Below are 24,042 nucleotides of genomic sequence, written 5' to 3' on the forward strand. Positions count from 1 at the left end.
CTGCTTCCACTTCTCCCCCTAAAGACCAAGGACTTTGATTGCTCCTGACTCTGACTGATCCTGAGGCCCTCCAGGGAGCTAGCTCAGACTTTATACTTAATTGTTTTCAATTATTGCATCTCTAGAAGCTATAATTAATTTCCCCATGCCTAAACCTTCCAAATCAATTGTTCACTCTGAAAAAACAGTATACAAGCATGGCTTCCTTCCCAGCTTAAACATCTTTGTTGCCCGCTAAATATACATCTTTGTATTAAGAACCATAATTGTGGAAATATGTTCTTAGGAACTGGAAACCAGATTCTAAAGCTAAACTAATTTTTGTTGGCTCCCTTCCCTTCCATTCTCAACCTCCTATTCTAAAAGAGATTGTGTTTATAATAGGAAGAAATACTTTATTAAGTAGAGTAATTGTAAAATAGGGATTTTATGTTCTGCAAGTGACGATTCCTGATTTTGAAAAAGTTAAACTGAGAGTCAGAGAGTAACTTTACCTTTCCCTTGAAAATATTTTTACAAAAAATGTGCATTCTATTTATGGCTGTCGAATAACTGGTGTGAACATGATGTTCCTAGCACAGCACAGAGAATGCGTACAGGGAAGCTCGAGGAGGATCCAGCGGAATACCATGTACCTTGCTAAATGGCTCCTGCACAAGATGTGCTTCTTTGATAGACTGCTTGCTCTTCCTTAGCACACTATTGATTTCTTCTCCCACCCTCTTTCTCTCTCTCTCTAGTCTACTGGAGCCTTGGAGAGCTGGACATGTTTGCAAGGAGTCTAACCCAAGTTCTTGTGTGAGGTAAGCATGTACTGTTTTGTTTGCTGCCTCGGAATACCTGGAGGGGAAAGGGTCCTTTTGGGGAGAAGTTTTAGAATGGCAAAGGAAAAGAGGAAGAAGCTGTTGCTAGTCTTCTCCACATAGGATGTGGCTGGGAGGGTCTGTATACAAGTTCATCCTGGGCTTGGAAGTGAAGGAGTCATGGCAGAATGGAGGGTTGTCTCCTCACATTCCCATGGAGGTTGATAGCTGTCTGGGTTCTGTTTTCTCTTCCTTCTTCCAAAGGCAAGAAACAGGGAACCAGTGGATAGGACTGCTTGTTTTCTTAGCCAATCTGAGGGGGGTGTAGTGGTACCTCAGAGTTGTCTCAGTTTGCATTTCTTTGATCCATAGAGATTTAGAGCATTTTTTCATATGACTAGAAATGGTTTTAATTTCTTCATCAGCAAATGGTCTATTCATATCATTTGACCATTTATCTCTTGGAAAATGGCTTGTCTTCTTATCACTTTGAATCAATTCTCTATATATTTTAGAATTGAGACATTTATCAGAACCCTTTTCCCCAGTTTTTCTGTTGCCATCCTCATTTTGTCTGGATTGGTTTTGATTGTACAAATGCTTTTTAATTTAATACAATCCAAATTATCCATTTTGTCTTTCATAATGTTCTCTTGTTCTTCTTTGATTATAAGTTGCTTCCTTCTCCACCGGTTGGAGAAGTAGACTATCCCTTGTTTTCTTAATTTGCTTATAGTATCACCCTTTAGGTGTACATCATGAACCCATTTCAACCTTTTCTTGATATCGGATGTTAGGTCTTTGTCAGTGATAAGTTTCTGGCATACGATTTTTCCAATTTTCCGAGCAATTTTTGTGAAATAGTGAACTCTTATCACAGAACCTGAGGTCTTTGAGTTCGTTAAACATGAGATTATTATAGTCATTGCCTAATGTGTCTTATGAACCTAACCCAATCCACTGATGAACTTCTCTGTTTCTTAGCCAGTACCAAGGTTTTGATGACTGCTCTTTTTTAATACAGTTTTGGGTCTGGTACAGCTAGGCCACCTTCCTTTGCAATTTTTTCATCAATTCCCCAGAAATTCTTGTTCTTCCAGATGAGCTTTGTGATTTTTTTCTGACTCTGTAAAGTAATTTCTTGACAGTTTGGTTGGTATGGCACTAAGTAAGTTGATTAATTTTGGGAGAATTGCCTTTGTTCTTAAACTTGCTCTTCCTACCCATGAGCACTTGGTATTCTTCCCATTGTTTAGATCTAACTTTATTGTGTGGAAAGCATTTTGTAATTGTGTTCCTATACTTCTGGATCTTGTTTGGCAGGTAAAATCCCACATATTTTATATCATCTACAGTGACTTTAAATAGGATTTCTCTTTGTATATCTTACTGCTGGACTTTGTTGGTGACATAGAAATGCTGATGATTTACATGGATTCATTTTGCATCCTGCAATTTTGCTGACGTTTATAGTTAGTAATCTTTTTTTATTTAATTCTCTAGGATTCTCCGAGCACACCTTCAAGCCATCTTTTCGTTTCATGGCATAATTTTGTTTCCTCATTACCTGCTCTAATTCCTTTAATTTCTTTTTCTTCTCTTATTGCCAAAGCTAACGTTTCAAATACAGTATTGAATAGTAATAGTGATAGTGGGCAACCCAGAGTCTTGATTTCATGTGGTTTTCAAGGGAAACTGGGAAAGCTCCAGTGAATTCCCAGCTTCACTCTGCCATGCTGCAGTTCTCTGGGTAACTGAGAGCTGTTTGTTCATGCTAGCTTCGTCTGAGGCCAAATGGGAGCAAAGGAAGGAGTCGAATGCCTTCTCTGTGCCCACTGCCTTCCCCTTCCTGGTCCTGCCCCTGATGCCTTGGAGATAGGGAAAAGAGGTCTAACAGTTCTACTTATGTCCAGTATGTATCTTCCTTTTTTACTGCCTCAGTTACACTGGAGGGGAAAGAATGATATCAGGGAGCTGATCCTCTTCTCTTCTTTCTCTTGATTGTAGTAAGTCTCCATGGGATCTAATTTATCCCATTATAGCTCCCTTTTCTTCTTTTCCCAATACAATCCTTTTTCAACCTATAAATGCTTTTTTCCTTTCATATCATCACATTAGATGCAATTTCTTTTTTTTCTTCTATTTTTTTTCTTAAAGTTTTTTTTATTATTCAAAACATATGCATGGACAATTCTGCAACATTAGCCCTTGCAAAACCTTGTGTTCCACTTTCCCACTTCCCTCCTCTAGATGGCAAGTAGTCCAATAGATGTTAAACATGGTAAAAATATATGTTTAATCCAATCTATGCATACACATTTATACAATTATCTTGCTGTACAAGAAAAATCAAATCAAACCGGAACAAAAAGATGAAGAAAACAAAATGTAAGCAAACAACAACAAACAGAGTGAGAATTCTTTGTTGTGCACCAACCTCAGTTCCCACAGTCCTCTCTCTGGGTGGAGATGGCTATTAATTTATTAGATTTTTATTGATTTTGTAATTAATGTATTAATCTATCAGTTTAATGATAAATTTAGTAAATTGATTGTTAGTTTCATTGATAATTAAATTAATATGATTGATTTTTATTTATTAATTTTATTAGTTTAGTATTTTTAATGCTAGAACTCCCCGTAGTATATATGTCTTTTAATCCCTAGCCTGCCTTTTCATGTTGTACGATTCCAGAAGCGGCAGAGCTTCTTTACCCCCACACCTGACACAATAGGAACAGGTATATGGGGACTGGATCCATCAATATTTGTTGAAGTGAATTATAATCTCATTGCCTCCGAGATCTTAAAAGAGAGACGACACTGAATGTCATGTGCATCATCAGCTTCATTGCACAGATATGGCGACTGAGGCCTTCTTAGTTTTAGTGAATTAAATTATAGAAGATCACTGGCTGTAGAGTGGGAAAAGATGCCGGGATCACTATTTAGAACTGGAAGTGACTCTAGCGGTCTAGATGGACACTTTTAAGCATGATTTTGCCTTTTGCTGCTCCTGTATCATCCCAGTTGGTAGAAGCCTTTCCTTCCTGGACCGAGAAGGCTCAGGAGGTATCACAATGCTTACTAAAAAGGCCCATACCTCATTTTGGCCTACCTAGCTCCTTACAGAGTGACAATGGGCCGGCCTTTCCTTCCCAGCCAAAGCACTCAAAATCCCCTAGCACCTGCACTCTGCTTGGTGTCCTCAGGTTTCTTCTGGGAAGGTGGAGAAAATGAACCCCACTCTCAAGCGAGTCCTCACTAAACTGTGCTTAGAGACTGGAGAGCAACGGATAAGGAATCTCCCATTAGGATTGCTTAGAGTCTGAATCACCCCTTGGAAGAACATTAAGCTGAGCCCTTTTGAACTCCTGTATGGACAGCCTTTTCTGACTACTGGTATTCCTGTAGATCCAGAACAGCATCGGTCCCTCAGTTTGCCACACAGCTCGGTGCAGTTCAGAAGGCCCTCTCTGAATACGCAAACGAGCATCTTCCTCAACCTACAGATGCTCATGCTCAGATCGCCTCTCCTGTAAATCCTGGGGACATGGTGTACTTAAAAACCTGGAAGTCCCAGGGGTCTGACCCTCTGGGTGTAAAGGGCCAAGGCCCATACAAGAGCTTGTTCTGACCACTCGAACATCAGTCAGACTGGAAGGGGCCCCCAGCTGGCCTTATATTTCTAGGATTCAAAATGCTGCTTATTACCTCTCTTTCAGGTACCTCAGGATATGCCTGTAAGCCCGACCTGAAGTTTCTCTTCCACCAGAAGTCTGAAAAAACTCTGGAGAAAGAAGGGTGAAATCATCTGTCTCTCTCTCCCTCTAATCTCCTTCCTTCCCTTATCGCCATGAGGACTCTACTCCTGATACTCTCTCTCCAGCTTTGCTTGTCTTACTCTGTGGGCCCTCGCCAGTGGGGAGACAACTTCCCGGTCAGGCTAGGGAACTCTGAGGGTAATGGGGGTGTCCAGGATTGTTGGGTGTGCCACCAACACCCGCAAGGCGGCCCACAGGTGCGGCCTAATGCATTCTTTGCAAAGGCCCCATTCCCACGGGTCACTATCTCGTCCCTGGACGCCACTCCATTTGTACTAGCCACCCCCCAGGGGAACTCCTCTGACCCGACTGCCCCCTGCTTTCTGGCTGGGAAAGATCTCCTATTTACACATCACCACAACACAGAGACAGTGGTTGTCACCGTGGCCCATAATGGCCACGTTGACATCCCTGATGTGGGGACACTGACTTGTACCACCGATACTGGGAGTGCAAGTGAGTGTGACCTCTCTGGAGCCTGCCGCAATTTCACCTCGGCGACTTGTACCAGCTGCATAGGTGGGTCTCAGGCTAGATGCACCTATGACTATGGGCCTCCCCAAAGAGTAACTGTGGGGTATCCGTTCCGGGCTTATCCTGGCAAACTCACCCACAATGCTTCTGCAGCACCTTCCTTGAAGCTTCTTCACAATCTCCTGAAAACTAACATTGGGATCGATAGAATGTCATGTAACTACAGTCATCCTTGGGGACGAGCAACCAGGAGACGGCTACAGAAGCTGACCTCAGGCACCCTCTGTGCGCCAAAGGGATATGCTTTTCTCTGCAAAGTAAATGCTCCTTTCTATGTCAATATTTCCAAGGTTCCTGTTAAGAGGAATGCCTCTGATTGGGACCCTCCCCCACCCGTAATTCTCTCCACCCGTTGCTTAACACCTTTCAAGCACTATGGAGCCTGCACTCTGGGCCACTTAAGGGCTCCTTTCACTGTATATAATGCTAGAACCTCAGACACAGCCCCCACCCCTTCAAGGAGACAGAAGCGAGGATTTTGGGAAAAAGTTCTTCGGTTCTTAAGGGAAGGCTCGGCAAAGCTCGTTCCCTGGTCGGAATACTTTGAACAGGAGGACTTTCTTGCCAACCTTACTGCCGCAATGCACCACCAGGCCAACACATCCTAGGGAAAGCTGTTGGATATTTCTGAGAGACTCCTTACCCCCACCCCCAGTCTTCCTCTGGGTGGGGTTCCTGGCTATGGTCTCTACTAACTACTATACTAACTCACTCCTAATGATTATTTTTTTTACTCATATCAGGCTCCTGCATTTTCAAACTGCTCTTGAGATTTTTTCCCTCCAGGCGCCAAGCTAGGACTTTTCAACTGCTCCTTCAGCATGGAGATTGTGGGACGACCGACTGGGACACACAACACCCCTTGGATGCTGATGCGCCTTCAGCTCCCTCCTGGCACGAACCCCCAGGGAACTTAGGGCTATCTCGGCAACCCTTGTCAGCTTGAAGCAATTACAGAAGAATGAGACCTTCGCCCCTTTACCCTAAATGAATTTGAGGGGGACTGCTTGAGGGGGGGAAATGATGGGGGTGAACCTAAAACTAGATTTGGAGTCTGGGAAAAAGCCTACTTTCCCAGACAAGTCCTTCCCGAGTTAAGCATCATCCTCATTCAATTGGAGATCTTGGTCAGATCATCCTCCATTGATCTTTTGGGCGTTTCCCCGATCCCCTTCAGGAAATTCCAGACTCTGGGACAAAAGCCTTCAAAATGATTTCATACATCATTTTCATACGTCAAAGATTTACACATAAAACAGGGGTCTATTTACACACTCTTTGTAAACTTCCTCATGAGAGAGCTTCTTAGTGAACAATAAAACTTTCTTTTTTGCCACAGATTTCAGGGTTCTAGAATTCTTTCCCATGTGGACCTGCCTCTCCGAGCAGAGGGGATCGTTCCCCCCTCTTCCCGCACCTCAACATAAAGGCGCTTTTCAACATTCATTTTAAGTTCCCAATTTTTCACTCCTCCCCCACCAAGCAGCCAACCAATAGAGGCTCTACATGTACAATCATGGGAAATGTATTTCCATATGAGTCTTGTGAAAGAAGAATCCGAATAAAAGGGGGAACTCCGTAGAAATAAAGAAAAACAATAAACAACCAAAAAAGCAAATAACATGCTGTGAGCCACATTTTCCCTCCACATCAGAGAACCGAACTACAGGGCGCAGAGAAAAGGTGGGTGTCTCCAGACATAATGTTCTATTGGGAACCTATCGAGGCTTTCTGAACGTGGACGTGCGTTATCTCAGATGTTCCGTGCTGTCTGCCATCTACCTGGCAGTATTTTCTGTTGTTTCCCGTTCCATTTTGTATTTCAGTCTGAAATAAGTGAATCACAAAGCCACAATCACCAAAGCAAACAAAGGAAGGTAGAGGGAAGATGGGCAAGGACTGGCCTGGGCCCCCGGATTCAATCCAGCTGCGGCTCCTCCCATAATTCCTTTCAGTAGTGGGTGCCATACCCAAGACTCAGTTTTCAGAGGGGGGAGAATTCAGCCAATTCAAGCGAAAGAATAAGCGGAGCACAATCCCACGAGAAAGTAGCTGTGGAGGGCAAGTGGAGGAAGGAGACCCTCCCCTGCTACCTCTCCAATTGGATTTCTAAAGTCCAGACAAACAAAACAGGTGCCCACGGGCCTTGTGCAGTTCTGGAAACAGCACCTGGAGGGAAAGAGGGAAAGAAAGACTGGAAGGTGCCAGAGAGCTTTCAATGGGATGGAAAAGGCCCCGATAGCGATCTCAGAGGAGAGACCGGAGCACCCCAGAGAGCTCGGGACTCCCCATGCTGCCTTTCGGGGGGCCCCCACTTCTTTTATTAGAGAGAGATCGTCCGAGACCAAAGTGACCCGGTTTTCAGCTCAGAAACCCAAAGCTTCCCTCCGATTCCCGGCTGCTGCTCCTCTGCTTGGCAATCCCTTCAGTCAGCAAAAGCCGGGCCGGACCCCAGCGGAGCTGGTGCAGCAGCAGGACCTGACCCCCCAACGAACACTCCGAGTAGGCAGAAGTCTTTCTGAGAAGGCTCCCTCTGCATGAGACTGCCTGCCTCACTCCCTCAGCACTTCTCCCTCTCCCCCGCCCCATTCCCAGCCCCTCCTTCTCCCCCTCCCCGGAGTCAGAGGCCAGGGCTGGGAGGCTGAGCTGCTTCTGGACCCCGTGGTTGCAGGAGGACCCCAGGGAAATGGTTTGGAGGGTGAAGAAGGGGCTGAAGGAACCCCGGATGCTTTGCAGTCTGGGCCCCCATGGAATCATCCCCAGCAATTAAAGTGTTCAGCCAGGGGGTGATCACAGCAATGGGGAGCCAAGTCCGAACGGGATTGGGGGTGGGAGAGCTTTTCAGCTGAAACAAACACAGAGCCTGACTCAGATCATCAAATGGGCTGTCAGGGAGCTTGAGCCTCTCGTGGAAATGGGGAAATCCTTGTGGAAATGGGGAAAGACAGAGCTGGATTCTGGGAAGAAGTCCAGAATGTTGGAAAAGCCCCGCCTTCAGATCATTTTCTCTCCAATGTCTGTGATTTGCATCAAAGATTGAAAATTAACTTCTGTGAAATAATTGCCTTGGATAATTTGGGTTTATCCCCCTGATACATAAATGGATTCTCCGAGAAGAACGGGAAGAAGCTTCCAGAGTTAGGCTTGGTATCCTTTTTCTTCCTGAGGCAGAAGGGGAGACTGGGAAGGACAGAAGGGGAGACTGGGAAGGACAGAAGGGGAGCCTGGGAGGTAAGAAAGGTTCTCGGTTTTTCATTTCACCTTTTTCTCCCCGGAGGGGGTGTTTAAAGTCCCAGGGACTCTGCTTCCTGTACCTTCCCTCTTTCTTTTACAGCTACAGCCTTCCCTTGGCTGAGTCTAGATAGATTTTTTTTGCAAAGCAGTTTGATCAGTTTGGAGCAACGTTTTGCCTCTAAAAAGTGGCTCTTGGAAATTCCATTGGACTTGTAGCTGGGTGGAGAAGTCTCTCTTCTAACACACACGCACACACAATTCCTGTGCATGTCCTTTTTCCTGCTGGGACTTTCAAAAAGAAACAAAAAAATAGGTTTCTCTTTTTAGGTCAAGTTTTTTTTTTTTTTTAAACTAATTAATTAATTAATTTATTATTTAAAAAAAACATATACAGGGGTAATTTTTCAACATTGACCTTTGCAAAACCTTCTCTTCCATCTTTCCCCCTCCTTTCCCCCACCGCCTCCCCTAGATGGCAGGTAGTCTAATACTTGTTAAATATGTTAAAGTATATGCTAAATACAATATATGTATACATATTAATACAGTTATCTTGCTGCACAAGAACAATTGGATCTATAAAGAAAGTAAAAAAAAAAAACCCAAGAAGGAAAACAAAAATGCAAGCAAACAATAACAGAAAGAGTGGAAATGCTCTTTTGTGACTCATTTCCCATAGTTCTCTCTCTGGATGTAACTGATTATCTTCATTACTGAACAATTGGAACTGATTTGGTTCATCTCATTGCCAAAGAGAGCCACGTCCATCAGAACTGATCATTATATAGTGTTGTTGTTGAGGTATATAATGATCTCCTGGTTCTGCTCATTTCACTCAGCATCAGTTCCTGTAAGTCTCTCCAGGCCTCTCTGTATTCATCCTGCTGGTCATTTCTTACAGAACAATAATATTCTTTAATATTCATATACCATAATTTATTCAGCCATTCTCCAATTGAATGGCATCTATTCAATTTCCAGTTTCTGGCCACTACAAACAGGGCTGCCACAAACATTTTGGCACATACAGGTCCCTTTCCCTTCTTTAATATCTCTTTGGGATATAAGCCCAGTGCTAACACTGCTGGATCCAAGGGTATGCAGAGTTTAATAACTTTTTGAGTATAGTTCCAAATTGCTCTCCAGAATGGTTGGATCTGTTCAAACTCCATCAACAATGCATCAGTGTCTCAGTTTCCCACAACCTCTGCAACATTCATTATCTTTTCCTGTCATCTTAGCCAATCTGAGCTGTGTTGTGGTATCTGAGACTTGTTTTACTTTGAATTTCTCTGCTCAGTAATGATTTGGAGCACCTTTTCATGGAACTAGAAATAGTTTCAGTTTCTACATCTAAATATTGTCTGTTCCTATCCTTTGACCATTTATCATTTGGAGAATGGCTTGATTTCTTATAAATTTGAGTCAATTCTCTCTATATTTTGGAAATGAGGTCTTTATTAGAACCTTTGACTGAAAAAAAAGTTTCCCCAGTTTATTGCTTCCCTTCTAATTTTATCTGCATTAGTTTTGTTTGTACAAAAACTTTTAAACTTAATATAATCAAAATTTTCTATTTTGTGATCAGTAATGGTCTCTATGTCTTCTTTGGTCACAATCTTCCTCTTCCACAGGTCTGAGAGGTAAGCTGTCCTATGTTTGTCTAATTTATTTATAATCTAACTTTTTACGCCTAGCTCATGAACCTATTTTGACCTTATCTTGGTGTATGGTGTAACGTGTGAGTTAATGCCTATTTTCTGCCATACCAGTTTCTAGTTTTCCCAGCAGTTTTTGTCAAACAGTGAATTCTTATTGCACAAGCTGGGGTCTTTGGTGTGTCAAACACTAGATTGCTATAGTTATTTTTAAGGTTCTGGTTAGCTCTCTGGAGGGCCTCCAAATGGGCATTGTTTCCAGCAGAATAATCACCATAAGACAGAGACAGAATTCTCTCTGTCTCTCTGAATCATCTCTCTGAATCTGAAGAGAATTCTTTCTCTTTTTCTCTTTCTCTCACTCTCTGGCTTCCAAACTCTCTTTGTCTGTCTGTCTGTCTCGGTCTCTGTCTGACTTTCTCTAAGTCTCTCTCTTTTTGTTTGACTGTGTTCTTTTTTCTGTCTCTTTCTCTGATGCCCAGACCATTTCTGTATCTCTCTCTCTCTATGTTTCTGCCTCTGTCTCTTGTTGGATCTGGCTTGCTACCTTTGACTCTGTCTCTGACTCTGCTTCTTTCTGTCCCTCCAAATCACTTTTTTTCTTTCGCACTGTCTTACTCAATTTCTGGCTTTCCCCCTCTATCTATGTGTCTCTCTCTGCAAGAAAGAGAAACAGTGAAGGAGCCACACACACAGAGACACACAGAGGGGGAAAGATTGGCTATGAGTGGGGAATAAATGAGAAACAGAGAGCCAGAGAGATAGTGAGAGTGACAGACAGTTAGAGAAAAGAAAAGATATTTTCTGAGAAAAAAGAGAAAGAGACAGACAGGGAAAAAGAGAGACGGCCGGAAAGGGCGGGAGAGAGATAGAGAGATAGAAGGAGATAGAGCCAGAGAGAAAGAGTGAAAAATAGAGTAAGAAAAAGACATAAAGAAATACAGAGAAACAGAGAAGAGAGTGAAAGAGAGGAACAGTCAGTAAATAAACAATAAAGAGACAAAGACAGTGAGACAGAGCCATACAGAGAGAAAAAGAGAGTGACAGAGATATGCAAAAAGAGGCAAAGACAAAGACACAGACTGATAGAGAGAGCAAGCTAGAGCAAACAAGGGAGAGAGAGAATCCAACAAAGAAAGTGTCAGAGATAGAGACAGAGAGACAGCCAGAGAGAGAGAGAGAGAGAGAGAGAGAGAGAGAGAGAGAGAGAGAGAGAGAGAGATTGATTGTAATTCATTTCTCCATATGCTAATTAAATGTATATATTCACAATTTAATTTAGCTGTTGTTCCATATTATGGCCACTGGATGGAGACACTCAATTTTTGATACTAATGCAATTCACTGCCATGGATATTAAACAAAAGCCGGGAGAAATCCTTTTTTTTTATTTTATTTTTTTTAAATTGAGATTTGGAAGAAGAAAATGTATTAGAACTGTTTGTTGCTGTGAGGACCTCTGTGTGAGAGAGAAAGAGATGAAAAAACAGAGAAACACATAAAAACGGAGGAAAAAGAAAAATATGAGAGGGGGGAGCAAGGAAAGGCAGCGGAGAGAGGGAGGAGGAAGAGGAAAGTTTGAGGATGAGCAGGTTTTTCAGGCCATTGCCTAATCACAGATTTTAAGGTGAGAGGGGCCCAGGAAGTGATCTGGTAGCACCTCCTATTTTTTTAAAAAAGGAAGAAAGTGAGGTCTAGAGAAACCAAAAGACTGGTTTAAGTCACTTGGTAGTAAATGGCAGATCCAAGGTTCAAATGCATGTGTCCTGTTCTAGGATCCATTAGCAGTGCAAGTCACATTGTTTGAGGATTGGGTTTTTTAAAAAAATTAATCTATTTCATCAATTTCTAGTTAATTAATTACCAATTAATTTTATCAATTTACCTATCAGTTAATTGATCTGTCAATTAAATCTTCATTAAGCCAAAATAAGTTCCATTAATTAATTAAAGTTATTAATCAATTAATTAGGTAAGTAATAAGTGATTCAATAGATTTGTCAACTTATTGATGAATAATCTTATCAGTAATTAATTTCATGATTAATATTAATTAAATTTTGTTGAATGATTTATTTTTCTTTTCTTTTTTTTTTGTTTTAACACACATTGCTTTATGAATCATGTCCTGAGAGAAAAATCAGTGCCAAAAAGGATAAGCCATGGGAGAGATACACTAATAAAAAAATTAATAATAATAGATTTAGTAATTTATTTCATTAATTTCAAATAATTAATCACTAGTTAAATTCATTAATTGCCAATTCATTTAGCTAATTTGTCAATCACTAATCAAGCAATTACACTTCCCCATCAAAGCCAAACTAAATATCGCTTATTTATTAATCAATTAAGTTCATTAACCAATTGTTTAACTGCATTAGCCAATAATTAATTTAATAGATTTATCATTTTATTATAAAGTTTATCGGTAATTAATTTTATGTTTGATTAGTTTTTGGTTAATTTATTTTTTATTTTTCTGTTTATTTTAACACACATTGCTTTATGAATCTTGTTGGGAGAGTAAAATCAGAGCAACAGAGAAAAACCTTGGGAGAAATAAAAAAACAAACAGGAAAAGGAAGTGAACATAGTGTGTCTTGATTTGCATCCAGTCTCCTTAGGTCTTTTTCTGGATGCAGATGGCATTTCTTTCCAAAGTCTGGGGATTGCCTTGGATCACTGAACCACTGTCTCTGTCTCTGTCTCTCTTTCTCTGTCTCTGTCTCTGTGTCTCTCTCTCTCTGTCTGTCTCTATGTCTCTGTCTTTCTCTGTCTCTCTCTATCTCTCTCTCCCTCTCCCTCCTTCCCTCTCTCACTTTCTCTCTGTCTCTCTTCTTTCTGACTCTTTCTTATTTTCCTTTGTCTCTTGATCCATTTTTTCTGTCCCTGTTTCTCTCTGATTCTGTCTCTATCTATGCCTCTCTTTCTCTTTTACTGTCTGTTTCTCTGTCTCTTTGTCTGTCTTTCTCTCTTGTCTATTTCTCGGTGTTTTTCTGACTGTTCCTTTTTTTCTTTTCTCCTGTCTCTTTCACTCTCTGGCTCTCCCTCTGCCACTTTCTTTTTGTCCTTTTTTCTCTCCCGGCTCACTCTGGCTAGATCTCTTTGGCCTTGGCTCTGTCTTTTCTGTCCTTTTCTCTCTCTATCTTTTAATATTTCTTTTTATCTCTATCTTACTCTCTGACTCCCACCTTCTCTCTGGTATGTCCATCTCTCCCTCTTCTTTTCCTTCTCCCTCTCCCTCTCCCTCTCCCTTTCCCTCTTCCTCTTCCTCTCCCTCTCTCTCTTCCTCTCCTTCTCCCTCTTCCTCTCCTTCTCCTTCTTCCTCTCCCCTTCTCCCTCTCCCTTTTCTTCTCCCCTTCTCCCTCTCCCTCTTCCTCTCCTTCTCTCTCTCTCTCCCTCTCCCTGCCCCTCTCTCTCACTGGGTCTGGCTTGCTACCTTTGACTCTGTTTCTCTGTCTGACTCTGCTTCTTTTTGTCTTTCCAAATCCTTCTTTTTCTTTTTCACTTTCTCAAGTTCTGGCTTTTCCACACTGTGTGTCTGTGTGTCTTTCTGCAAGAAAGAGACAGAAACACTGAGAAACACACACACATAGAGACAAAGACAAACAGAGACAGAAGGAAAAATTGTGAGTGAGAAAAAGAATGAGAAACAGAGAAGAAAGAGAAAGAGGGGAATAAAGTCAGTAAATAAATAGTAGACAATGAAAGCCAGAGAGAGAGAGAAAAAGAGAGTGAGAGACATAGAAAAAGAGAGACAAAAACAGACAGACAGACAGATAGAGGGAGAGGGAGACAAAGGCAGAGATAGAGATGGAGCCAGAAAGAGAGAGAGAAAGACATAGAAAAAGTCAGGGATAACAAGCTAGAGAGAGTGAGAGAGAGAGAGAGAGAGAGAGAGAGAGAGAGAGAGAGAGAGAGACAGAGACAGAGACAGACACTGTCAAACATAAGAGTGAGAGAGCCAGAAAGTGAGCAAGTGAAAGGGAAAGAAAGATAGTGAGAGGAACAGAGAGAAACAGAGGAGTGAGAGAGTAGGAGTGGGGCTGGTGGAGGAGGAAAGAGTGAGTGTGAGTGAGAAAGAGGGAGAACAACCAAGAGTCAGAGAGATAGTGACAGAGACTGACAGAGGGAGAGACAATGAAACAAAGTGTGAGGGATGTAGAAGACCCTTACCCAAAATGACTACTCAGAGATCCCTCAGTAGAAGGCAGAAAAGTTGTTTATTGAAAAACCTCCGGAGGATGAGCAAGACAAGCTCGCGGTAGGAGGGCTAAAGAAGTAGTAAAGATACATAGCTTTTATACAAGAAATTACATCACAAGTAAGAGAGCATTGAAAGGGGAGGGGGAGGCATCTAATTGGTTGTTGCTATTTGGGGAGATTGGAATGGAAGGTTTCTGTTTCCCTGAAATCTCCTGATTTCTGGGAAACAAAGTCAGGCCTTCAGGCTTAATCAAGCAGACAGTGGTCCAGCTAATAGACTAAATATTGATAAATGTCAAATACCAATAAATGTCATCAGTTCAGGTTAAGTAAATATGTTTCTAGCTGGCCAAGGCTCAAATAGATATGAGCCTGCACATATTATACAGGTCATAGGGGAGACACAGAAATAATAAAATACAGAAAAAGAATGCATACATGCCTGTAAGTTCTTCACCTTATCTATTCCCCACAAAAGGAAAATCAGAGAACGAGGCAGATAGACAGAGAGAGACACCAAGAAAGGGGGAGAGGGAGAAAGGGGGAGAGGGAGAGAGGGAGAAGGAGAGGGGAAGAGAGCGAGAAACACACACACACACACACACACAGAGAGAGAGAGAGAGAGAGAGAGAGAGAGAGAGAGAGAGTGGGAGGGAGGGACAGGGAAGGAAGGAAGGAGGGAAGGATGGGAGGAGGGAGGGAGGGAGGGGAAAAAGGAGGGAGAGAGGCAGAGAGGGAGGGAGAGGAAGAGTGAGGAATAGAGAGGGAGAGGGGACAGAAATGGGAGAGGTGGGAGAGAGAGGAGGAGAAAGAAATTTTTAGGAGAACCAGGTTTTTTTTTTTTTTTTTTTGTTGTTGTTGATTAAGAATTTTTTTTTTTAATAACTTTTTATTGTCAGAATCCCTGCCAGGGTAATTTTTAACAGGATTAGCCCTTACACTCACTTCTGTTCCGATTTTTCCCCTCCCTTCCTCCCTCCACCCCCTCCCCCAGATGGCAAGCAGTCCTATACATGTTTTTTTTTTTTTAATGTAAACATATACTTTATTTTTATTTTTATTTTTTTATTTTTGGTTTTTTAAAAAAAATTTATTTAATAATTACTTTATATTGACAGAATCCATGCCAGGGTAATTTTTTTTTTTTTTACAACATTATCCCTTGCACTCGTTTCTGTTCCGATTTTTTTCCCCCTCCCTCCCTCCACCCCCTCCCCTAGATGAGTCCTATACATGTTAAACAGGTTACAGTATATCCTAGATGACAACCAGGTTGTTAAGGAGATTGCCTAATCACAGATTTTAAGGTGGGAGGGACCCTGGAAGTGATCTGGTAGCTCTTCCTATTTTTTAGAACCAAAAAAAAAATGAAGAAACTGAGGTCTAGAGAAAGTAAATGGCCAACTTAAGTCACTTGGTAGTAGATGGCAGAGCCAGGGTTTAAATGCATGTGTTGTGATGCCTCATCCTGGACCCATTTGCAGCGGTAGTCACATTGAGGAGTGAGTTATTTAAAAAAATTAATCTACTTCATTAATTTATAATTAATTATTTACCAATGTGTCTATCAATTAATCAACCAATTAAATCCCCATCAAGCCAAATTAAGGTTCATTAATTAAACTTATTGACCAATCAATCAATTAATTAAAATCTATTAAATTCACAAAATTATTGATGATTTTTTAAATCAGCAATTAATTAATTTCATGACCAATTTTAATTAAATTTTGTTGAATGATTTATTTTTATTTTCTTTTTTATTTCCTTTAACACACATTGCTTTATGAATCATGTGTGGAGAGAAAAATCAGCGCAAAAAGGAAAAATCATGGGAAAGATTCATTAATACATTAATTAATAATAACAATGACTGATAATAAATCTAGTAATTATTTCATTAATTTCAAATAATTATCAACTAAATTTATTACTTACCAATTCATTGTATTAATTTATCAGTCAATTAATCAAGCAATTACATTCCCCATCAAGATAAACTAAATTTCACTTATTAATTAAATTCATTAATCAATTAATTAAGTATATTAACCAATACTTTAACAGATTTGTTAATTTTATGAGTAGTTAGTTAATTTTATGATTGACTTGTATAAAATTTTTTTGGTAAATTTATTTTTTATTTTTCTGTTTATTTTAACACACATTGCTTTATGAATCTTGTTGGGAGAGTAAAATCAGAGCAAAGGGGAAAAACCATGGGAGAAATAAAAAAACAAACAGGAAAAGGAAGTGAACATAGTGTGTCTTGATTTACATCCAGTCTCCTTAGGTCTTTTTGTGGATGCAGATGACATTTCTTTCCAAAGTCTGGGGATTGCCTTGGATGACTGAACCACTCTCCCTCTCCCTCTTCCTCTCCCTCTCCCTCTCCCTGTCTCCCTCTCCCTCTCCCTGTCTCCCTCTCCCTCTCCCTGTCTCCCTCTCCCTCTCCCTGTCTCCTTCTCCCTCTCCCTGTCTCCCTCTCCCTCTCCCTCTCCCTGTCTCCCTCTCCTTCTCCCTGTCTCCCTCTCCTCTGTCTCTCCCTCTGTCTCTCCCTGTCTCCCTCTGTCTCTGTCTCTCCCTGTCTCCTTCTCCCTCTCCCTCTCCCTCTCCCTCTGTCTCTGTCTCTCCCTGTCTCCCTCTCCCTCTCCCTCTCCCTCTGTCTCTGTCTCTCCCTCTCCCTCTCCCTCTCCCTCTTTCCCTGTCTCCCTCTCTCCCTGTCTCCCTCTCCCTCTCCCTCTGTCTCTGTCTCTCCCTGTCTCCCTCTCTCTCTGTCTCTCTCTCTCTCTCCCCCTTTCTCCTTAAAGACAGTTCACTTTATTACTTATAGAAAACACCCCAGCCCTAGATACAGCAGGTTAACAGCAGGTGCCCTTTTTGTTCCCATTTCTACAAACTGGCTTCAGACACAGCTCTCTGCAGCCCCCTTTCTGTCCCTTTGCTAATACTAGTTTTGCTGCACTTCCCTACCCCAGCCCACAAGCCAACACTTCTATTACCCACTCGAGAAAACAAAGCAAGAATGATGCAATGTAGAGTTTTCCCTACACTTGAAGTGGAACTTGCTCCCTATTAGGGCAAAACGTATCGTATCATATGATGTACCAGAAACAAAGCAGAAGGGAATTTTAGTGAGACTAATTTAATGATTGCCTTAAAAAAGAAAACTACCAGTTGTGCAGAAAAGGCAGCAGGCGATTGTTTCCTCCTGGTCAGATTAAAAACAGTTTCTCCTTTAGATACCATGGTGCTCCATTGTGGAATAGCATCCTTATATTGCTTTAGATGAAATAAATCAGGAAAATGAGCATCTTCTCATCTGCCTGTGAATACAGGGCACAAGAATAAATACTACAATATTTTTTTCCCAAACGTCAGTTTCCAAAACTGCCTCCAAACACTGCAATTGGGCCTGATGCACATACCACGTTGGGCCAACTCAATATCACACATTCTGCCTCAGCTCAGTGCCTTTAGATGCCTTTTCATAAAAAAGAAATTCTCAGTCTCTCTTGTAGCTGGCAAAGAGCTCTGAAGAAAACAATTTTATAATCCTAACCCAAGGTTATTCTGGAATTTCGACACACACACACACACACACACACACACACACACACACACACGTTAATATTTGTACTTGAATTCAAACCTCCAAAGAACTATTTTTATGTGTTGCTATATATAATTCTGAAAGGCACTGCTTGAACAGCACAGATACCCTATGTTTCCCTCTCCTCCTTTTATCTTCTTTTTTGTCTTTTTCATTTTTTTAAATCTACTTCCTAGAACTCTCCAAATTTTCACTTTCTGGAAACCCAAAAGTTTCCATTTCTCACACTCTCTTCAAGGCCTGCTTTATCAAATTACAAAATGTCATAATAAACACAGCTATTTTCTTCTTCTTTAATACATCTAAGTCAAAATGGGCCCTTCTTTGCTTTCAATTCTTGCCTCTCTAAAAGCTGTATTTGTTTCCCCACCCCTAAACTTTCTGAATCCTTTGTTCATTGTGTAAAGACTGTATACAAGCATGGCTTCCTTCCCATCTTAAAAATATTTGTTGCCCACTAAATACAGATTTTTATATTAAGAAACATAACCGTGTAAATATGTTCTCGGGACTTGGAGCCCAGGATCCTGAAGCTAAAATCGTTCATTTGTGTGGGCTCCCCTCCCTGCCATTCTGCAACCTCCTAATCTAAAAGAGATGGTGTTGCTAATAGAAAGAAATACTTTATTAAGTATATTGATTGTAAAATCTGGATTGTATATTTCGTAGTGATAGTTTCTGAGTTAAAAAAGTTAAATTAAGAGAGAGAGAGAGTAACTTTCCCTCTCCCACAAACAATTCTTTAAAAAAAAACATTCTCTTTATGGCTGCAGAGTAACTGGGGTGAACATGATGTTCCCAGCACAGCATGGAGAATGGGGACAAAGAAACTGGAGGAGGATCCAGAGCAATGCCATGGGCCTTGCTAAAAGGCTCCTGCACAAGACTTGATTTTTTTTAAAACAGAGCCCACCATGGACTTCTTGCTCTTCCTTAGCACAAAGCCGGGCGGGGAGTCCTGTGGGAAAGAAGCCCCTTGATTTGCTCAGGTTTCCACCATTTGTAATTGTTGTGAACTTCCCTGGTTACTTGCTGTAAGCATCACAGCTGTGGCTGTTCTTACTGATGCTGGGGAGACCCTCTCTTTGGATGGAACCACTGAGTCCTGGGAATCTTCTTTTGTTCCATTTCCCCCTGGAGTGCGCTGAGAGCTCGATAGGTGAGTTTCCATTTTATTATGATGTTTGGGGAGGTGCTCCTTTTCCCTTCTTTCTCTCTATTGTGATAAGTCTCCATAGGATCTAATTTATCCCATCTTAGTTTCCCTCTCTCTTTTTCCCAATACTATCCTTTTTCAACCCATTTATGTTTTTTTTTAATGTCAGAACCTCAGAAGCAATTTGTTCTCATCCCCCCCCCCCCATCTCTTTCTGACCTCAGAAAAGAGAGTTCTCAATTGCTACAAGTATCATTTTCTCATCTGGGGATGGAAACCGTTTCACCTTGAATTACTGTTTTCATTTTCTTTCCTGTTTGCTTTCTAGGCTTGTTTAAAGACCAGTGTTGCTGTTTAAGTTCTGGTCTTTTTCAGGAGGAATGAATCACAGTCCCTTTGTTCATTGAAGCTCTCTCTGAACCCAAAGGATGATGGGTCCCTGGGCCGTGGATTCTTGGTTGTCAAAGGGCAGGGTCTTTGCCTTGGGGAATATGGAATTGCAGGGCTCCCACCCTTTGCTGTAGATGCTGCCCTATCCTGGGTAACCCTGACTGTGGCTCCTTCATTCTTGGGGTGATATTTTCCTTTCTGGGGACTTGCAGTACTTTTTCCTCGAGGTCATCATTCTGGAGTTTTGCAACCGTGTTTCTTAGGGCCTTCTTTCTGGGGTCTCTTTCCAGATGGGATAGATAGAGACTTTGTTTTTAAGGAAGGGGATTTATTTTGAAAGGATTTTTTCAATGAACAAGTATTTATTTTCTCTAAAATGTACTTATTTCAACTTAGGAAATAGTTCCCAACTTCAAGAATTCCCAAACACTCCAGACACTGTAGAATATATGACATTACATGTGAATTAAAATGGTATGTCCAAGAAAATATAAAGAAGAACTCAAAATAATTTTCTGCAAGTAAAGAAAAAAATTAACCACGTTAAAATATGACAAAAGTCTAATTAAGAAACAGAGACATTTTCAGATTTACAAAACAACTGGCCCAAGATGGCATTATAAATATTTGGAATATATATTACTGCTTACATATGTGTCATTTCACCTTTGTTATCTGGACAGCAAGGGCCTTGTCTTATTTTAGTTTATAAACAGAAATGATCTCTTTTTTGATACTTTGAGGATTGCTGGTTTCATTAATGCTAGAACTCTCCTTGCTCCATGTATTGCAATCTGCAGCTTGCTTTTTCATGTTGTATTTTTTTAGAAGGGGCAGAGCTTCTTTGTCCCCCAATTGACACTGTAATCATAGTACATGGAGACTGGAGCCATAAAATTTTGTTTAATTGAATCATGATCTCATCACATCATAGACCTTAAAAGAGAGACTATGAATGTCATGTACATCATCAGCTTCATTTCACAGATATGAAAATTGAGGCCTCTTCATTTCAGTGAATTAAATCATACAAGATCATTGGATGTAGTGTGGGAAAAGATCCCAGCATCGCTATTTAGAGGTGGAAATGCCTCTAGAGTTCTAGATGGACACTTTTACTGAGAATTTTGCCCTCTGCTGCTATTATATCAACCTGGTTATCCCTGAGAATCTCTTAAATAATGTTATCCAGGCTCTATGTTTGTTTGTTTTTTCCCTGTCTCTCAGGGAGACCAATAATTTTTCAATTGTCTCTTCTACATCTGTATTCCAGGTTGGCTGTTTTGCTCATATTTTATATGTTCTTCCATTTCCCTTTCTTTTTTAATTTATTTAACCAATTCTTGACATCACATAGTCATTAACTTCCATTTATCTTCTTGTAGTTTTTTTTAAATGTACAATTTTCTTAAGTTATTATTATTTGCTGTCTTGCTCACAGCAGGGAGTAGTCTTGTTGTTTTTGTAGATTGGCAGTTTCCCAAAGGTCCCTTGCATATGGTGTGTTGCCTATTGCAGGAGGTAATCCTGGTTTCCATTTTCCAACATCCCGTTTTCTTTGGTGTCTTGCACACAGCTGGTTTCGTGGATGGGCATTTTCCCAGGAGTCCCTTGGGTCTGGTGTGTGGCCCACAGCAGGGGGTAGCCCTCGTTGCCATTTTCCAAAGGCTCTTCTAGTTGGTGTCTTCCTCATGGCACTGAATAAATGAGTAAATTAATAAAATCTATTTAAGATAATAAAATTAATTAATAGAAAGTTGACTGAATTAATAAATTAATAAAATTGAAGAAGTCATTAATAAAGTTAATGGTTAATTAATTAAATTATTTTTAAAATTAATAAAAAACCAAATCATCAAACATTGTGACTTTCGCTCCATTGAGCTCTAGATGAGGCATGAGAACACCTGCTTTTGAATGTTCCTGGTTCTGTTGTTGAATACTAAGTAAATTAATTAATAAAAGTAATCAATTACTGACAAAATTCATACTTAATATATTGATACATGTATTAAAATAATTATTATTTAATAAGTTAGTTAATTGATTGGTGAAATATGATGAATGTATGAAATTTATGTTACATTAGTGAAGAATTTTTTTTTTTTTGCATTTTTAAAAACAGTATTTTATTTTCCCAAATGCATACAAAGATAGTTTTTGACATACACTTTTTTTTTTTTTTTGGTTTGTGGAGAAAAATTTTTATTAAACAAAATTTAAAGTTTTTCCATCTTGGTGTATGTACATGATACAATTAATAAAATTTCCCAAGCTACTTCATTAGAAAAGTGATAAAGTGCAAAATGGTTGCCAATTTCTATTGGAAGAAGATACTTTTCTCAATAATGAATGAAATCTTAAGTCTAGAGGGGGATTCTTAGCCTTTAAAAAAATTTCTTAGTCCCTTTGGTCATACAGTAAAATTCAAAGAAGCCCTTCTCAGAATAGTGTTTTTTTTTAAATTTTATTTTATTTAATAATAACTTTGTATTGACAGAATCCATGCCAGGGTAATTTTTTACAACATTATCCCTTGCACTCGCTTATGTTTCATTTTTTCCCCCTCCCTCCCTCCACCCCCCCCCCCAGATGGCAAGCAGTCCTATATATGTTAAATATGTTGCAGTATATTCTAGATATAATACATATTTGCAGAACCAAACAGTTCTCCTGTTGCACAGGGAGAATTGGATTCAGAAGGTAAAAAATAACTCGGGAAGAAAATCAAAAATGCAAATAGTTCACATTCGTTTCCCAGTGTTCCTTCTTTGGGTGTAGCTGTTTCTGTCCAACATTTATCCATTGGAACTCAGTTAGGTCTCTTTGTCAACGAAATCCACTTCCATCAGAATACATCCTCATACAATATCGTTGTCGAAGTGTATAATGATCTCCTGGTTCTGCTCATCTCACTTAGCATCAGTCCATGTAGGTCTCTCCAAGCCTCTCTGTATTCATCCTGTTGGTCATTTCTTACAGAACAATAATTTCCATAACATTCATATACCACAATTTACCCAGCCATTCTCCAATTGATGGGCATCCATTCATTCTCCAGTTTCCAGCCAACATTAGTGAAGAATTTAATTGACGCATTGGTAAATAAAATTAATAAGAACATTAACAAATTTAATAAATAATGAAGTTACTTGTTAATTAGATTAATTAAAATTAATGAAATAAATTAATAGAAAATTGATAGGAAAAACACATCCACAAACACCGTGACTCTCTTTGGCTTTCTCTTACTGTCTCTTTCTTATTTCCTTCCTGACTCTTTTCCTGTTTCTGTCTTTTCTCTGTTTCTCCATCTCTGATCTTTCTCTCTTTTTCACTCTTTTTCATTCTTGCTCTCTCTTTCTCTGTCACTTTCTTTGCCTCCATCTATCACATCTCTTTCTCTCTCTTTTTCTAAATTTCTCTAAGATTCCCTGACTTTGTTTCATTCTTTTTGTTCATATGTTCTTTTGCTCTCTTGCTCTCTTTTGCTTGCACTCTCTTTGGATTTCATTCTCTCACTCTCCCCCTCATATTTTTCTTTTTTCCCTGTATCTGTTTTTCTCTGTCTCGCTGGGTTTCTCTGTCTCTCTGTCTCTCCCTCTCTCTTTCTTCCTCCTTCCTTTCCTCCCCCTCTCCCAGTAAGGAAGAAAAAACACAGATGTTAATTAGAAAAAAGATGGCTAAATAGGTAGAAGAAACCTTCTTACTCAATATGTCCATACATTTCTATTTCAAAAAGATTCCAACTAATAGTTATTTTATGAGAATATGTAGAATCCAAATACAGAACTTAGAGATGAAGTGATTTGGACACCTCTGTAAATAACCAGTTGCCAGCCGGGGTGGGTGCACAGAATTTGATGTTGGTAATAAAAGGCCATAGTAAGTTTTTGAGCAAGGCAGTGGCATAGTGAAATGCAGAATGTGTTGAATGTGAGCGAAAAGCACAGAGATGGGAAGGATAGTTTAGAAGCTGTAACAGTAAATGTAGATGAAAACTGATGATGACTGGGACTCAGATGTGTCAGTGGGAACTGACATGGCTGAAAATCATTGAAAAGGACTTAAGATAGGTTTGATAGAGGTAAAAGAGAGAGACAGAGACAGAGACAGACATTCATTATAGTAGCCTAAAAGCCAGAAGGACTTAGGTTTGAATCCTGCATTGACATAGTGACTCTGATCAAGTCACTTAGCTCTCTTTCAGTGCTCTAGGTCTCTGAAAGACTCAGTTGCAGAGAGGGTACTAGAATCTTACAAGATAATCTGTTCTGTTAAAAAGACAAGAAAGTGAAGCTAGCATAGAATTGATAGGTTAAAGCTGGAAGAGACTTTAGAAATAATATTATACAGATAAGTAAACTAAGGTCTATATTGTGAACGTAGTTACCTAGGATCACACTGCTTACCAGTAGTGTGGATCTATAGGTTATGTCTCCTAAATAATCACCCAATACTCTTACTTATACCATAAGATGACTGTAAACACAAGTGGATTTTATTTTTACATACAACTGTAGTAATCAAAAAAAAATGACTAAAATCACATTCATAGTGATCTGGAGTAGACCTGACTTAGGCTAGTCCCCTAGCAAAATTGATTTTCTAATTGTCGAAG

General features: G+C 40.1%; 1 protein-coding gene across 2 annotated transcripts in view; it reads left to right on the plus strand.

Moving 5' to 3' along the window:
• Positions 1-700: 700 nt before the first annotated feature.
• Positions 701-24,042, plus strand: part of LOC127542419 (uncharacterized) — a 44,927-nt gene continuing 21,585 nt past the window's right edge. The window contains exons 1-2 of one of the 2 annotated variants that reach the window (XM_051967988.1): positions 701-803; positions 4,529-6,501. In XM_051967988.1, coding sequence (XP_051823948.1) covers positions 4,660-5,769 — 1,110 coding nt within the window. In that variant the 5' untranslated portion in view covers positions 701-803; positions 4,529-4,659 and the 3' untranslated portion in view covers positions 5,770-6,501. Of the gene's footprint in view, positions 804-4,528; positions 6,502-24,042 lie in introns of those variants that run through there. The other variant, XM_051967990.1, reaches the window with a different exon arrangement.

This window comes from Antechinus flavipes, chromosome X (assembly GCF_016432865.1).
Source record: "Antechinus flavipes isolate AdamAnt ecotype Samford, QLD, Australia chromosome X, AdamAnt_v2, whole genome shotgun sequence".
NCBI lineage: Eukaryota > Metazoa > Chordata > Mammalia > Dasyuromorphia > Dasyuridae > Antechinus > Antechinus flavipes.